At 40.2% G+C, this 15,423-nt stretch overlaps 2 protein-coding genes across 3 annotated transcripts; one reads left to right on the top strand and one right to left on the bottom strand.

Annotated features, from left to right (window-relative positions):
- Positions 1-1,060: 1,060 nt before the first annotated feature.
- Positions 1,061-4,575, bottom strand: irf7 (interferon regulatory factor 7). Of its 2 annotated transcripts, none has more exons than XM_023344003.1 (10): positions 4,485-4,575; positions 4,082-4,235; positions 3,655-3,826; positions 3,471-3,571; positions 3,314-3,365; positions 3,113-3,217; positions 2,816-3,021; positions 2,084-2,285; positions 1,857-1,972; positions 1,061-1,778 (listed from the first exon to the last, which is right to left on the bottom strand). In XM_023344003.1, exons 1-10 carry the CDS (start codon positions 4,490-4,492, stop codon positions 1,572-1,574), a joined length of 1,323 nt encoding a protein of 440 aa, XP_023199771.1. In that variant the 5' UTR covers positions 4,493-4,575; the 3' UTR covers positions 1,061-1,571. The 2 variants fall into 2 exon arrangements, with proteins under 2 accessions (XP_023199771.1, XP_005808905.1); XM_005808848.3 differs by having other exon boundaries at positions 2,816-3,018.
- An 8,768-nt stretch (positions 4,576-13,343) lies between these two features.
- Positions 13,344-14,890, top strand: LOC102219763 (achaete-scute homolog 1b-like). The gene has a single exon (XM_005808847.2). It carries the CDS (start codon positions 13,548-13,550, stop codon positions 14,148-14,150), a length of 603 nt encoding a protein of 200 aa, XP_005808904.1. The 5' UTR covers positions 13,344-13,547; the 3' UTR covers positions 14,151-14,890.
- The last annotated feature ends 533 nt before the right edge of the window (positions 14,891-15,423 follow it).

The raw sequence follows: 15,423 nt of genomic DNA, 5'->3' as shown, positions 1-15,423 counted from the left end.
ACGAAGGAAAAGACCAAACATTGCATATGGCCTTTGATCTATCAGAATCAGTACCTGAACTGAACCAGTACCACAACTGAACAAAATAAAGTGACCTCACTAGGTCAGATACAGGTCTTCCTGTTGCTCTGTTGCTTTCCTCACCTCAGTCTCTCTCAACTTCAGAGATGGTCAAGTCTCTAGACAAAAATGTTTGACCTGCCAAATGCAGGAGCAGAGGCATAAAATCCTGCAGGAACCTTACACTACAATAGATTAACATTAGATTGTAGATACAAACAAAAAACACTTAACTGAATTTTGAAAGTTTGAACGTCATTTCTTGGCCTATGATGGCCACATCGTTTTTTTGAGAGTTTCTATAAACTTTTTTTTATGTCCACAATCTCGCCTCCTTGTAAAAGACTCCTTCTGGGATATTATGTTTGACACCCAAAGATGAATGATTCTTGATTAGTTAACTGAACAATTACTCTCTGGAACTTCTCTCTCCTCACTTCAGGACGTCTATGTCACCTGGGTCACAAAGACAAAGAGAGCTATAAACAAAGTCAGAACCAGAACTCACAGTACTTGCTCTCACTTCTGCCTTCTGGCAGGCATTACAGAAGTGTGAAAGCAACAACTAACGGTTTGAAAATCAACTTTTATTTCTGCTGTCAGGCTGTTCAACTCATTGTGCTTTAAGGTTTTTATAGTTTTTAATGCATGCAACTAGTTTTTTTATTTTAATTTATGACTTATGAAGTACCTTGTGTGTACTTCACACACAAGGTGAAGGTGTGTACTTCACAAGGTGAAGGTGTGTACTTCATAAGGTGAACATACTTGCACATACTTCACCTTGTGAAGTACGCATTTCATTGCCCAGTTTTTTTCTGGGCATGAAAGTTATTTCTATGATTATTTTAAGATTGCCCATTTCAACATTTAATCATTGCAAACATACACACATTTATGTTTGATTCAAAATTTGTTGCATTGACAAGACTTGACATTTAGAGTTGAAAATCATTATTGTAAAGTTTGACTGAACTTTATGTACAGTAACAAAGAAAGCCACGGATTCTTGACAGTTTATTTTATTTTACCATTTGAAAACTATTAATATATTCTCAGTTAAATATAGAAAATAATCTAATATATTTACATTTTACATAGTTTATATGCTCTTTGGAGTAGAACTGTATTGGAATTGAGTTAGGCTTATGATTTGCTATTTACAAGCACTTAAGAGACAAACATTTATTACAGAGGTAATAAAACAGACATGATTATAGCTTATCTATAAACCAATACAACATTTTTCTGAAATTGGACACTGGAAAATAAATAAGCATATATGTAAAAAGAGAATCTTAGATGTACAGTAATTGTGTATAGGTTTATTTTGTAACAGTTCACTAGCTAAGGAGACTTTCTGCTTTTGTAGTGGTTTAAGTGTCAGTGTTTCAATAGTGCAAACAAAAAATGAAAAGGAGATGAGCTGTGTTTAATCATGCCTTAATTATAAATAGCTAGTTAACTTACTGCACTTTAACTTATTCAGCAGTTATCACTTTGACTAGAGATCAGTGAGAAATCAAGTTTCCAGTCTGATCGATGAAAGGCACACCAATGGTTAGTTGCTCTTCAGCTCCTGGTAGAGAAAACACAGAGCTGATGAGGTCAAAGAGGCTGTTGTGTGAAATCTGCAGGCTGACGTTGGCGCTGTGAAGAGATGAAGCCCCCTCCATCTGGGCCATGTCATGAAGATATCGACAAATTAGAGGCACCACCTGTAGGCATAGAGGATGCATGTTAAATCACTTTACTGACTGGAGAAGGATCGAACAGAATAAGCAGTAAAGTCTTACTTTCACAACGACAAGCTTCTTTTCCAGCGGTTTTCCCTCTGGAAACTTCTCTCCAAAGCACATGTTGATGGTGTATTCAGGAGAGCGGCCATTGTTCTCCTTGAAATGTTTAAGCTCTGGAAACACACATGGGAAGAAGATAGGTTTAAGTCAGTGGTTACTTAATGAAGTCCAACAGAAATGAGAAACGTTACAAAATTCGAAAGGGATGGAAAGTTCAGACCAACCATTAACATATTTGTCAAAACTGAGGAGCTCCACCACTGTGTTTTTGGGCAATTTTTGGGGGTTTGGATGAGCTACGTTGGGGTCGCTGGTGCTGGCAAACACGTGGCAGTTGTCATGCCTCCTGGCATAGATACCGGTCTCATGTACCTCCAAGAGCAGGCCTCGCTGGATGCTGCTCAGTATGCGGTTGGTGTATTCAATCTGAGGCACAAAAAGACGTAATCAGAACAACAAATTCTTTATACCACGTTTGACCTCACTGCATGTTCTAGCCTTCCCTCATGGATAATGGAGAAAACCATGCACATAACACAGATAAAAAGAAACCCTGGCTCTTACGGTTTTTCAGCAGTTGGAGCTCTTTGTGAGTTCCTTCAAATCCAGGAATCTTTTTTGTATTTGAAATTTCCTTGATTTCCATTTTAAAACACATAAGCTCAACACAAAGTATTTACAGATGCTGGCCAACGAAAATGTTCTCTTTTAACTAATCACATCAAATGAGGCATCCAATTTCAAATGAACACATTTCCTTTTCAGTTTGTCTTGATTGTTTAAAAAAAAGTCTGCCTTCATTTCAAACCAATGCTTAGCAAAAAGAAATCAAAACTCTTATACAATGGTTTGAAGAACATTGGACTAATCTTATTTCTTTGTAGGTATAAAAGAGTAAAGTGTGGATATAAAATCATGGCAAATTGACTGCTGTGTCAGTGAATGTAAAGATGTACCTGTTTATGGTCCAGTAGGCTCTCAGTGGAAGGAAAGCAGAGATAAGAGGCGTTGAACTTGGGGTCCTCGCTGTGGTAGTGGAGCTGAAGACGGTTAGTGTGTAGCGTCGTCTTCAGCATTTCCTTCTTCCTGTAATGGATGGAGATCTCCAGGTCGTACAGACTGGACGGCTGAGGTGAACTGATCACCGGAGAAGCATTTACTGCTTGGAATATGAAAAGATAAAATTAATAAGGGTCACACTGTAAATGTTTATGCTATTATAAACATTTTTTAGTCTCTTTCATCAAGCATACCTTGATTGTAGGCCGTCTGATCGGCTGGTAAATATTGCGGAAGGTTCTCAGTTGAGGTAAGACAACTGAGAACAGGATTATTATGCCGTGTCCACAACTGCTCTTCTGTTTAGAATGAAAGATCGTTTAAGATTGTTTACTTAATCTTCAACATAAACACCTCTGACAAATGTAGTATTGTATTTTACATATAAGTTTTACCTGCTGATTGGTTGCCAAGATCCAGGGCCATGAAGTCCTGATGCAGATTGTGCTAGATGGGGAGAACAAAATATAAGGTTACCATTTAAGTACCAGCCTGTCTGTGAATATTTAACTTGTTAACAGAAGTGAAAGTTCACTTCAGTTAATCCTGCACCTCATTTCCTGTGGGAAAATACTCCGTGATTGGGCTGAATATATCTGGAGTCATGTCAGATTCCTCCTGGGATTCTTGCATTGGCATACCTTCATAGTTGCCTGCAGTTAAAGAAAAAAGACAATCCTGCTGAATTTTCTCTTAAACAAAGGTTCTCCACAGCTAAGGTCAAATGGCTACTCACTGTCAGTGTTCATAATCTCATAGATTTTATGAGGGTCGTCTTGATTCTTGGAATTATCTGTGATCATCTTGAAGCGCTGAGACAGGTTGTTAAGAGCACAGCGGAAGTTGGTTTTCCATCTGGCCTTGTCATTGGGGAACTCGTTGATTTTCCCACTCGCCACTGCCCAGGCCTGTGGACACACACATCCAAAGCATCAGACACAGAGCAGGAATACTCTTGACATTGTAGGTTTTTAAGTCTGGACTTAAAAGGCTGGGCTAAATATGTTCATTTACACACATTAATTATATGCATATACCTATCTGTCTGTGTGTCTGTATATATATATATATATATATATATATATATATATATATATATATATATATAGACAGACAGACACGTCAGTCTGTCTGTCAAAAATACTTAAGCTGCTGAAACATACCCGGAATATTTTACTGTCCTCATCGTTGCAGTCTTTCCTGGAGTTGTGCTTCCACGGCACTCTGAATTTGTTTTGATCCACGTAGCACAGCCCCATGTACTGGCCCGTCTCCACTTGCTCGATGAGCCAACTGGCAAACTGAGGCTTGGGTGGACTGTGAGGAAACACGACAGATCCGTATTGTTCAGAGAAGCGACTTAACAAAAGGCGCCAACACATAGACGTGAGAGAATATGCAGAGAGAGCAATAATGCAGGTACATTTATTATGAACTCGGTGCATTAAAAAAAAACAAACGACTCCACTGAAAACATCACAAGTTCAAAATACCCAATAAATAAACCAGCTCAAAATAAATAAAATAGCAAATGCCCAGAGCAGAAAAGCAGATGTTTCACCATACCTTTGCATTGTGCCGCAGAGATATTAATATTGCTGTACGGTACTACCAGCTGTACTAGTTTGTCTCGGTAGTTTTGCAAGTTTTATACACCCACATCTGTGACGTGATGTGGACCAGGGGGTTTGGCTATGGCAAGCCATTTTAACATAAAATCGGTTTCGTCTGCCTATAACTACATTCAAGATGTCTAAAACTGCATTTTGACTAGACGCAACTACATTTTGACTATCCTGAATAGTAAGTTAAGATATTTACATTTATATTATGACTAGTGAGTATAATGATTAATATTTTCAACTACATTTTGGCAAGTCAAAATTCCTTTTGAGATATCTCAAATGACATCACTCATTTCACGGTCACACATCTTTAATTACAATTTATCTCCAACATAATTTTTTAACAATTGCAAGGTCGACCCCTTCTGCTGCCACTGAGCTGTCCAAACAGTTGCCTGCAGAATTGTGGGTGCCCTACATATAAAGTTGTCAGAAAATGCCTTCATGCACTTGAAGATTTGCAAATTTGCAAAGATTTTCTTGTTTAGTCGACAGAACACAATTCACGTAAAAAGGCTTTGAAAAGCTAAAAGTAAATTGAAGCCTCCATACAAATCAACAGTAAATCTGACGTCAATTACAATAGTCAGAATGTAGTTAGAGATATCTTAATTTACTAATGGTCACTCATAAGCCAGTTTCACATATCTTGAACGTGAGTGCGGTGAAATTGATTTTATGTTAAACGGCCTGCCATAAACTCCCCCTTTTAAGGGAGTGGCATCCGCTCAGAAGTGGAGACAGTACACACCGGATGCGGAAAAGCCCGAGCTCCCTGCTTCATAGGAAACTGAAAGTTTTCTTGCTGGTCGTGTTTCATCACGTTAAGGGATTGCCTTGCGTCATCTATTTTTTCATCACCACACGTCCCAGAGTATGCTCTTTGTCCTTTGTCTTTTTCAACCATTAAAGCGCCACTGGAATTTACTTTATCTCGAATTACAGTAGGATTTTACAGGGTTTTAATTTTTAAGATTGGAGGTCCGAGTTCTGTATTTGTTTTGAGTTTCAACTATAAGACTTGATTCCTCAAATAAAATCATGTGAAAATCCAAGTTAAAACATTTAACTGGACTATGTAATGTTAATTTAAAGGCAGATTTGACGCAGGATTGTGACACCTCAGTAAAAAAAATTAAGTTTCAGGTGAAAGCTTTAAAGAGAAGCTTTACCTTTATAGACCAGGTGTACCTTTAGATCCTCGCTAAAATGGTGTGCCACGAAACCACCCAGTTCTGCAGAATTCAGACAACTCATTTAAACATTCATGTGGTCCTGACACTTTCAGTATCTGAATCATGCAGGTGTGAACTTGTCATGAGACTGAATCAGAGAGAGGGAGTTGTTTTTAGACAAACAGCATGAAAAACCAACTGGTTTTGCTCCTTCATCCAAATTGGACACCACTTCCTCTTTCTAGAATTAGAATTTCATCACAGCATAGTACTGCTTCTTTTTTGCTCTATATTCCACAACTCAAGCACAAAAATGAGGAAAAGGTCAGACGTCAGGTTCCTATGTCCTGAAAGTCACCACTGCGACTCCACTTCATCTTATTATTTTGCATCCGAGGGGAAACACCTTCCTCTATGTATCATGTATCACTGCGTCCTGACCACAAGTCGCGTTAAGAGAAGATACTTCCACCTCACTGTGTAAGAACTAGAGTTCTCAGACGTACAAATAGCCTAGAAATGTGTCAGGAATAGGGAAGCGATACAAACTCTATAAAGGAACACTTCCATTTTTCTGGTCACTGGAAATAATATGCACGCTATTCAAACAGCCCCTCCAAGCGGAGAAAAGCCCCCAGTGGAGTTGTGGAGCATTGTTATAAGATCCAGCTTCCACATAATGCTAATTTATTATGCATTAAAAAAAAAATCAAATTTTATTTGCATAGCATATTTCAGCAGCAAGGCATTTCAAAGTGCTTTACATCATATCAAACACAGAAACACAATGCAACATAGAATCAACAGTCAAAACATGACATTACGTCAAGTTCCATCATTACATTTGTAATTGATTACGTTTCAAATACAATCCTAAACAGGTGGGGTTTTTAGTCGAGATTTAAAGGAAGTCAGTGTTTTAGTTATTTTACAGTTTTCTGGAAGTTTGCTCCAAATTTGTGGTGCATAGATGCTGAAAGCTGCTTGTCCTCGTTTGGTTCTGGTTCTGGGGATGCAGAGCAGACCAGAACCGGAAGACCTGAGAGGTCTGGAAGGTTGATACAACAGCAGCAGGTCTTTAATGTATTGTGGTGCTAAGCCGTTCAGTGATTTGTAAACTAACAACAGTATTTTAAAGTCTATTCTTTGAGCTACAGGGAGCCAGTGTAGGGACTTTAAAACTGGTGTTATGTGCTCTATTTTCCTGGTTTTAGTGAGAACGCGAGCAGTAGCATTTGATTGATTTGTTGGACAGACCTGTGAAGACGCTGTTGCAATAATCAATACGACTGAAGATGAACGCATGGATGAGTTTCTCTAGATCTGGCTGAGACATTAGTCCTTTAATCCTGGAAATGTTCTTCAGGTGATAGAAGGCCGACTTTGTAACTGTCTTTATGTGGCTCTGGAGGTTCAGGTCAGAGTCCATCACTACTCCCAGGTTTCGGGCCTGATCGCTGGTTTTTAGTTTTAACTGAATTAATAACTGAAGCTGTGCATTCCCTCTAGATCGTTCCTCTTTAGGTCCAAAAATAATAACTTCAGTTTTGTTTCTGTTCAGCTGGAGAAAGTTTTGGCACATCCACACATTTATCTGTTCTAAGCATCTGTTCAGTGATTGGATGGGTTCAGAGTCCCCTGGTGACATCGTAAAGTAGAGCTGAGTATCATCTGCATAGTTATGGTAGCTAATATTATTTCCCATTATAACCTGAGCTAGTGGGAGAATATAAATATTGAATAAGAGGAGACCTAGGATTTAACCTTGGGGTACCCCACATGTGACCTTTGACCTCTTTGATGAGAAGTTTATACATTGAAACAAAGAAATCCCTGTTCTTTATGTAAGATTCAAACCAGTTAATCACTGGACCGGAGAGTCCGACCCAACTCTCCAGTCGATTCAGCAATATGTCATGGTCACAGTGTCAAAAGCTGCACTGAGGTCCAACAGAACCAGCACTGTGGTTCTCCCACAGTCCGTATTTATATGGATATCATTGAACACTTTTACGAGGGCGGTCTCTGTGCTGTGGTGAGCACGAAAACCAGACTGGAAGAAGTCAAAGCGGTTGGTTATCATTAGGAAGCTATTTAATTGTTTACACACAGCTTTTTCAATAACTTTGCTGATGAATGGGAGGTTGGAGATCGGCCTGTAATTCTGCAGTAGTGATTTGTCCAGATTGTTCTTTTTTATCAGTGGTTTGATTACTGCTGTTTTCAAAGCCTGGGGGAAAACTCCTGACGAGAGCGATGAGTTTACTATTTGGATCAGATCAGTAGCAATAACAGGCAGGACTTTCTTAAAGAAATGTGTGGGTAAAACATCCAGACGGCAGGAACTGGAGCTTAGTTGACTTATAATTTCCTCTAGGGTTTTATAATTAAGTAGTTGAAATTGGGTCATTTTTCCTGTATTTGTTTTGTTAGGGCACAGCATTGGTACTAGCTTTACAGTGGATGTGCAGATTAATCCTCTGATTTTTTTTAATTTTCTCTGAAAAGAAGCTGGAAAACTGGTTGTAGGTGGCATTAGATTGAAATTCAGGTGGTAACGTCACAGGAGGGTTTATGAGCCTGTCAACTGTTGCAAATAAAGCTCGAGCATTGTTAATGTTTTTGTTTATGACATCTGCAAAGAAAGCCTCCCTTGCATGTTTTAGTGTTAAGTGATAGTTACGTAGTCTTTCTTTATAGACGTCATAATGAACGTGAAGTTGAGTTTTAGGCCATTTTCGTTCTACCCTACGGCAGAGTTGTCTTGCAGATCTGTTTGTGCATTTCTCCATGGAGATTTCTTCCTACATACACAATGTTAACACAGTGGAATACAAGTGTATTGAATTTTTCTACATTTTGTCACATTATAACCAAAAATGCCAATGCCAGATTGACCATAATTGTGAAAATTATATCTGTTTTACTTTATTTAAAGAGAGCTCTGGCTCCATTTGGAAGGAAACCATGAACTTTAATGTTCAAGTCTAACGTCTGTCCAGTCTCAAGTCTTTTGTAGACTCTCACAGGTTTTCCTCCAGGGTGTTTCTTTCTTTAACTTCATCCATTGTCCCATTCTGTTTGACCAGGTTCTCTTGTGCTGATGAATTAAAGGAATCCCAGAGTATAATGCTACCACCACTATGTTTTACTGTGGCAATGATGGTGTGTACAATCAAACCATCATTGCCTTCTGATGGAGGTCAAAAAGTTTAACTTTGCGCTCATCTGACCAGAGCACATTCTTTTACAAGTTTTCTGTGTCCTCTCTGTGGCTTGTGGCAAACTGCCTTCCTCTCCATTTTTAGATGATGATTGAGCATTGCTTCAAGAGAGAATCAAAACTGTACAAGTTGTTTTGTAATCCAGATTAGCTTCAAATATTGCCACAACTTTATTCCTAACCACCCTGCTGTGTTCCTTGGCCTTTATGATGCCATTTATTTTAAAATTTGTTCTAAAACTAGTGAGTTTAGAGTGCATTTAATGGTCGAGGCTATTTTTGCAACATACTCTGCACCATTTTTTTGTCTTTTGCTATAGAAAGTACAATTGGACCAGTTCTTTTGTGAGGGGTTTTCTATCTCCCTTTCTGTAATCCCAGTCGTGGTAGATGGTCCTTCATATTGAGCCTTATTTTCCTAGACATCTCTTCCTAGTCCGTGAGACTGGTTTCACTCTGGCCACATGCTTGTGCAGGATGATGGATTCATCCAGTACAGTTAGCTGAGCTTCATTAGTCAGTTTATATCAGCTGGTGTTAAATGATCAACGGAATCCAACTTTATTATATTATAATTTGGGTGTAATGTAATCTGTGCAACACAATTTTAATCTGCCCATGTTTGGATTGGGCTGATGATTTTGAATTTTATTGACAGGATTTTATTTTATATCTGAATATGAACTGAAACTGCTTGTACCCTTAGATAACATTTGATGTGAATTAGTGCCATGTACATAAACTAATCCTTTAAAAAGTATGTTGATATAAGCTGGCTTGCATGTGTGCCAAAACCAAACACGGAACTTAGTACATAGAGGACAAACTTTCATTGTGCAGCTGCAGTCAGTTGTAAGTTTTAAGGGGATTTTTGCAGGGAATTTTAAAACACTCATTCTTCATTCATTCCTCTTCTAATATTGGCTCTATCTTCATCTATCATGTTCAGATTCCCCACTGAGCCACGCAGTCTCAGTCAGCCAATCTCCGCTCTGCCTGTGAGTCTCTAAAACTGTGTGTGAACACATTCTTCACAAATCGTTAAAGACTTCAGTCTAAAACAATAACTGCCTAATAGAACCCGCTTAATTCCGGTAAACAGACACACCTTTACCTGCACCTTCAAGCCTGGCAGGCTTCATGAGTCTATTTTTGTACAGAAGTGAAACTAAGCTGTACTTATTGTAAATATGTCACATGGTGACATAATTACCATCACAGATCCTATCTGTTTACGGTTTAAACAGATAGGATCAACCATTTCTTAAGACACTGGAATGTTGCTCCAAGAAGACACAGCGAAGAACAGGTGTGAAAAGCAAACATTCAATTACAAGTAAAACTAACATTTTAACTAAGAAATTCACACCTTCTGGTAGCTTAATAACATTTGTAAGGTTTGTCATACTCATTTAAAATTTAACTTGCAAAGGAATATCATTATTCAGTTTCATTTGTCTCTCTTGTGATCAGAATATTCAAATAAATGTCAGAAGAGATACGACCTTAGAGAACACCAAGAAAGTTCCTTAAGTGCCCCCTAGTGGTGACAAGGTGAGGGAAAACTTCTTCAACACGTGATATATATATATATATATATATATATATATATATATATATATATATATATATATATATATATATATATATATATATATATATATATATATATATAAATTCTCAGTCCAGAAATGTGCAGTCCTTGGCACAGCCAAGATACTGCGCAGAACCCTCAAGCTCCCAGGCCTCTGGTAGAGGACCCGAGCTCAGAGGATAAGAACCACCCGCGGTGGGTGAGAAGGGAATTTAGTTATATATATATTTTTTTACAGGGTATACCACAGATATGACAAATAAGCATTTTATTACAATTGCTTTGAAAGAGTTGAAAGCACAGAGATTTCTTAATGTTTTCTTAAGAAACATTGAACATGCTTTTTAATACCTTTGTGTATATGTGCGTTTGTTTGTAATACCTCCTGGGGACCATTTTCCTGACACATTCTATGTTGTGGGGACCCACTGCTCCTTGTGGGGACCGAAGCCTGGTCCCCACGAGGGGAGATACTGTTTTTCATTCAGGGGTTAGATTTAGGACTAAGGTGTGAATTGAGTTTTGGTTAGGGATAGGTAGACTATGTAATGATTAGGGAAAGGCTAAGGCTAGGTTTAGGCTGTAGAAATGAATGGAAGTCAATGGAAAGTCCCCACAACGATAACCACGCAAACATGTGTGTGTATATGTATATGTGTGTTGCTGGAAATAGTAGTTTAATTATGCTAGTTTTAATGATATTTAACTTAGCGCATATTGAAATATTCGTTTTTTGAGTATAGGCCTCAATTTGATTTAGACTCATGGTTTAATCAATATGTAACTTAATCAGTAGAACATTTTTTTCTTAGATATAAATCTCATGTTTTGATTAAAATTAGTCTATGTAGTAGAGTTTTTAATATTAGATTATATTCTTAAGAGTGTATAAGTCATATATTCATCTGAAAAATGTTCTGGTTCATTATAACCAAAGAAGCAGAAAAACTAATCAGAAAATATTGAGTGTAATAAATGTTTTAGTATTGAAATTGCTCATGTGTGTTTTAAATGAGTTTGAAGATTTTATATGAAACGTGTGGTAATTTTTGCAATCAAAATCTGCTGTTTAGTGTCCTGGGTCAGAGGAGAGGTCAGGGGAGCTTTGTTGTGGACTCAGGAACCAGTTTGATGCAGTTTGAAAGGATGAAAAAACACAGATAGTTGATAAACTTCAGATATGGGAAATGTTCTAAATGTTCCATGTTGTCACAATAGATGTGAAATAAGCACATCTATTGTTCAGACCATGGGAAAGTACATGGGGAGGATGGCTTGGACAGCAGATAGATTCATCCCTTGACCTTAGTAACACCTGCATGGTCTCTGGCGTGCAAACATGTCATTACGGGCTGTTTGCACACAGGCAGAGACCACAGTATGTCAGAATGCATCAGACAGCAAAAACCCCGCCTTGACGTACTTTGATAAAAAAATAATTGAGATAAAACAGCTAGTCAGATCGCTGGTGTGTGACTGTTTTTCTTGTCCACCACAGCGCTCTCCTTAGAAGTGTCTTTGTATTTTTGCATTTTTCTAAGATAATTTCTTCTTTGTGGCTTTGGGTTCTGATGATCATATTGAGATGTTGGTCCGATTTTATCCATTTGGTTGTTTTAGTAAATTCTGGTTGATTGTGAAGTTGAACAGTGACTGTTGTCTTGGTTTCACTTTTACACCTGACATTAATAGACCTGGGGAGACGAAATGACAACGAGCAACAGGTATAAATATTTCGTATATATGTTTCTAGTCCAGTTAAACCACCACCCTTTGAGATTCATAGGTCTAGAATTCATTTCACTTCGAATTGAGTTATAATGTGTAATGTCTCTTTCAATCCACCAGAGGGTGTCAGAGACATTTTTATTTTTTGAGTGTAGAGCTGTTGCGCTTCCATGCTGACTTCCTGCAGTGATTTTTTGCGCCAGAGACTTTTAAGCATAAACAACAGGTTTCTTGGATGTTGTATGACGACACTTGAAGAGTAAAAAAAACCCAACAACAGCAACAACAACAACAAATAAAACATACAATAATTAGGGAATGGACACATTTTGAAGTCAAGCGAGAAAAACTTGCAGATGATTTTTTGCCCTTCCACTGTCCAGTGATATGTGGTGCTGAAATTCCACATCACCGGACTTCAGAACTGGGTTTTTTCGAAAACCTTTTTACAGCTTTTTTGAATTCAGCTGGACTTGCTTTGAGTAGAGAGGTCACAGCTTTATTTGACCTACATACAGTTAATTTGAGGTTTTGATGAGATTCTCCTCATGCTAGCTTCGTCACCTTATTATTTTTTTGCGTTTTTGAGACACGCTTGCAACTTATTTTCTCTTTGCAAATTTGTCGCCTAGATACGACAGTGAGCGTCCTTGGTATTTACGATTGTAAATAGCTTCAGGAGGTGGCGGCGGCGGCGGTGGGGGTGGAGGCACTGATAATTTGAAGACGTGCCAGAGTTACAATGTTGGATTCAAAAGGCATTTCAAAGAACCGAACTATGCACTTTTTCCTTTTATTCCCCACTCTTTTTCTTCTTTCTGTCTGTATTATTTTTCTCCCTTTCTTTCTTTTCGCACGGTTGCAGGCCGTTTGAATCGACCAATGGGCCTTCAAGTTGAAGACATTGGAATGTAAATGAGCCCAGCGCGTGCTCCCGGCGCAGTGAAAGCTCGGGATTGTTTATTGAGCTCCCTGAGCCACGCGCCTGGCCCGAGGGGGAGTCGGGCTTGCTGGAGAATCACACAGCGGGGGCGGGGCATCGCCACGAAAAGCGTGCGTCTCCCCAAAAAGAGGGGTGTGGGTGGGGTGCGTGCTGGGGCGCGTGTTGAAAAAGAGGAGTGCTGCCAAAGTTTGGGTCAGATCGGCTCGTGGAGTGTAAGCAGTCAAGAGAGAGTTGGACGAGAGTTAGCCACACGGTCCCCACGCGAAGGACACGAGAGCTGAACACTGCCAACCCACTCACTTACTCTCTGAATTCATCACGTTAGAAGCTCTGTCAGCGAGATGGAAACTGCGACCATCACCACTACGCAGACAGCATTCACCTTCGGACGCGCCACCATCAGTCTGCACGCACCGGCCCAGGACGCAGCGGGACCCGCAGCGCACCCGAACGCCAGCGCGACAGTCGCCTTCCAGAGCAAAACCAAGGTGCTGAAGAGACAGCGCTCCAGCTCCCCGGAGCTTCTGCGCTGCAAGCGGCGCCTGAGCTTCAACGGCCTCGGCTACTCCATTCCACAACAGCAACCCGTGGCCGTGGCCCGGCGGAACGAGAGGGAGCGGAACCGGGTCAAGCAGGTCAACATGGGCTTCCAGACGCTGCGTCAGCACGTGCCGAACGGCGCCGCTAACAAGAAGATGAGCAAAGTAGAGACGCTCAGGTCCGCGGTGGAGTACATCAGGGCTCTGCAGCAGCTCCTCGACGAGCACGACGCAGTCTCAGCCGCGTTCCAGTGCGGGCTGCCGTCCCCGACGCTCTCCAACAGCTACTCCGCCGACCCGGAGTCGCCTCACTCCACCTACTCGTCAGACGAAGGCGGCTACGAGCCTCTGAGCTCAGAGGAGCAGGAACTGTTGGACTTTACAACCTGGTTTGACAGATACTGACGCCGACAGCGCCGCAATCAAACTCTTCTGGCATGAATCGGACTTCTCGCAAGAAGTGCTGACACAGCTTTCTTCAGCCTGCGCGCTGTGCTTGCAGGTGATTTGTATCCCTTGAAGCTTCTGAGGGAGCAAAGCAATAGTGAGAAAGTGAGAGAGGGAGCATCCTGTCGCAGATAAATAGCGGCCACCTTCCCCTTCTCTCCCTCCCCCGAAAGAAAGAGAGGAGCTGGACTCACACTGACGCGTGAAAATGTTGACGCTCTGTTTGATTAAGTGCAATTAAGCTGCGACGGAGCAGGATAAGTGCAGAGACGGTGCTGAAATTCCTCCAGGAAACACGGACTGCCTTCCTCACCTGCTGCACTTTTTTTTCCCCCTCCTGGAAGATGACGCGTCAACGGACATTTTTTCAGTTATGACGTAGTAGCTTACATTTCGTAACACTGTAACATAGGACACAATGTTTTAACACGGAGACATTATTTTTGTACAATGAGCCAAACAAAAAAAAAAAAAAATGTTATTACTGCCACTTTTTCTGACAGCGTTGTTGCCCTGAGAAGCAGCTGTCAGGTATGGCATGTGTGACGCGTATGACTACCTGTGACCGATTGTAGTGTTTTTCTTCTTTTTGATAGAGAACCTTTATTGATGTGTGCACTTGTTTCTCGTAGTCGAAAATGTAAATATTCGATTTTAACAGATATATTTTGTGTAAAACAAGTTTTTTTTAAATAAAGTTAAACCTATTTATATTATGTCTTTGCAGTGTGCTGGTTATTCTCTTTATCTTGGGTGTGTATGCGTGTGTGTGTGTGTGTGTGTGAAGGAGAGAGAGGGGGAGACAAGTGTGCTGGACGGTAATTGAGCAAACTATAGGGAGCTTCTCCTCTATTCAAAGCCCCATGCGTGACCTTTTCCCGACTTGGTTGTGCACACGGGGAAAATTGCGCAGCTGGGTGAGCACTCAATAACCATTATTGACGCGCACCTTCCACGGCGCTTTGTCCGCATTCAAGGCGGGGAGATTAATATTACGTTTCATGCATCGTATTGTTTTCTTTTGCATACACCAATAATAGCTCAGAGTGCCTGGGGCGGAGGGAGAGGATGGAGAGGCGAAGGTGGGGGCTGCAATTCATTTCACTCAAAGGGCATATAGACACTTTGAAATATAGCTCGGGGAAAGTCAGCGAGACAATAAGGCGGGTCAAAATTCTTATTGCCCGATTGAGATCAATCTAAATAAAACCTGGGGTTGTAAGGCTGCTTG

Source organism: Xiphophorus maculatus, chromosome 2 (genome assembly GCF_002775205.1).
Source record: "Xiphophorus maculatus strain JP 163 A chromosome 2, X_maculatus-5.0-male, whole genome shotgun sequence".
NCBI classification, from domain to species: Eukaryota; Metazoa; Chordata; class Actinopteri; order Cyprinodontiformes; family Poeciliidae; genus Xiphophorus; species Xiphophorus maculatus.
This window is presented reverse-complemented; position numbering and strand designations above follow the sequence as displayed.

Excerpts from the sequence above, each read along its gene's own strand:
- irf7 (XM_023344003.1), bottom strand. Across the intron at positions 3,366-3,470 it reads ATTTTCCCACAGGAAATGAG|CACAATCTGCATCAGGACTT; the intron begins GTGCAGGATTAA and ends CTCCCCATCTAG. Across the intron at positions 1,779-1,856 it reads AGAAGCTTGTCGTTGTGAAA|GTGGTGCCTCTAATTTGTCG; the intron begins GTAAGACTTTAC and ends CTATGCCTACAG.
- LOC102219763 (XM_005808847.2), top strand. The coding sequence starts at position 13,548 with ATGGAAACTGCGACCATCACCACTACGCAGACAGCATTCACCTTCGGA.